General features: G+C 43.8%; 1 protein-coding gene across 1 annotated transcript; it reads left to right on the top strand.

The window, feature by feature from the left end:
- Positions 1 to 209: 209 nt before the first annotated feature.
- On the top strand, positions 210 to 1,169 carry LOC147736670 (olfactory receptor 11A1-like). Its single transcript, XM_086952651.1, has one exon. The coding sequence runs from the start codon at positions 210 to 212 to the stop codon at positions 1,167 to 1,169; it is 960 nt and encodes a 319-aa protein (XP_086808777.1).
- The last annotated feature ends 348 nt before the right edge of the window (positions 1,170 to 1,517 follow it).

Raw genomic sequence — 1,517 nt, 5'->3', positions numbered from 1 at the left:
ATAGTGAACCTTTAATTCAATCAGTGACCAAGAATTATTTATTTATTTAAAAGTAAAAGTAATATACATATATGAAATATTGTAAATCAGCATATCCAACTAGTTCTTTGGATAGGTCCATTGTTATCAAATTACTGTTTGGCCAAATGCATTTCATTTCTCCCATTACTCATTACTTTTTATATTCCTATTTTTTTAGATTTTTTGGGATGACAAATACTGAATGTTCAGAAAATCGCACTGGTGCTGCCGAGTTCCTGCTTCTGGGATTTCAGATCCATCCCTCCCTGAAGTCTGTCCTCTTTCTCATCTTCCTCACTATCTACATGTTGACAGTGGCAGGCAACATCCTGGTCCTGGTAACCATCTACTCCACGGCCCGGCTCCACTCACCCATGTACATCTTGCTGTGCAATCTCTCATGCCTTGAGATCTGGTACACTTCGTCTGTGGCCCCTACACTTCTTGGAGGGCTACTGAGAGAGGGCCTTGTCGTCTCTCTCAATGAATGTGTCACACAGTTCTTCTTCTTTTGTTGGATGGCCACCACTGAGTGCTTCCTCATCACGGCAATGGCCTACGACAGATACGCAGCCATTTGCCACCCCTTACATTACACCACCCTCATGGACCACCGTGTCTGCTTCCGTCTCACAGCAGGCACTTGGGCATCTGGGTTAACAGGAGCATTGATCACAGTATTTCTTTTGTGCCAGCTTCAATTCCCTAATCATAGTGAGATCGATGGCTTCTTCTGTGATCTGATGCCACTGACCAAAGCAACCTGCTCCGATCCCTCGATGATTGAAATGGAAGTGTTTGTCTTTTCTTTCATTGTCCTGTCCTTCCAGTTCCTCTTAATCACCATCTCCTATGTCAACATCATCTCAGCCATCCTCAGCATCCCGTCAAGCACCGGTCGGCACCGCACCTTCTCCACCTGCAGCGCTCACCTGGCGGTGTGTGTTACATACTTTGGCATGCTGACTGTTGTGTACATGTTACCAGCAGGAGGCCATGTGCTCAATCTGAGCAAAGCCTTCTCCCTGCTCTACACAGTGGGAACTCCAGTGTTCAACCCCATTGTGTACACGCTGAGGAACACAGAGATCAGGGGCGCCATGAAGAAGATCTTTGGACGGGAGAACCTGCTGGTTGTCCAGCAGTAAAGCTTTATTTCATTTGTGCTCCTGAAACAAGTCAAGATATTTTCAATAATCATTCACTTGCAGGCCTCATGAAAATCACTTCTCTCTAAGGACCTGATCCGAAAAAAGCTTCAATCGCTCCTTGGACTTTAGGAGGAACTTTCTGGATATTATCAAAGAACATTTAAATTCACTGTCTGCCTAACAGAAATAGTTACAGAGGAGAGATATTCATTTTCTGATGTTTGTCTTTCAACAGTCTTGTGTTTCTGATATGATTGCTGCCAATTACAGATTCAATGTTTTGGGTGGAATGAAAAATCTTGTGTGAAAAATCTCTCTGACCATTGTTTTCTGAAACACAGCTCT

The sequence above is a fragment of the Lissotriton vulgaris genome, chromosome 1_2, assembly GCF_964263255.1.
Source record: "Lissotriton vulgaris chromosome 1_2, aLisVul1.2, whole genome shotgun sequence".
NCBI lineage: Eukaryota > Metazoa > Chordata > Amphibia > Caudata > Salamandridae > Lissotriton > Lissotriton vulgaris.
Note: the sequence above shows the minus strand (reverse complement) of the source record. Positions and strands in the feature narration are given on the sequence as shown.

Excerpts from the sequence above, each read along its gene's own strand:
- LOC147736670 (XM_086952651.1), top strand. The coding sequence starts at position 210 with ATGACAAATACTGAATGTTCAGAAAATCGCACTGGTGCTGCCGAGTTC.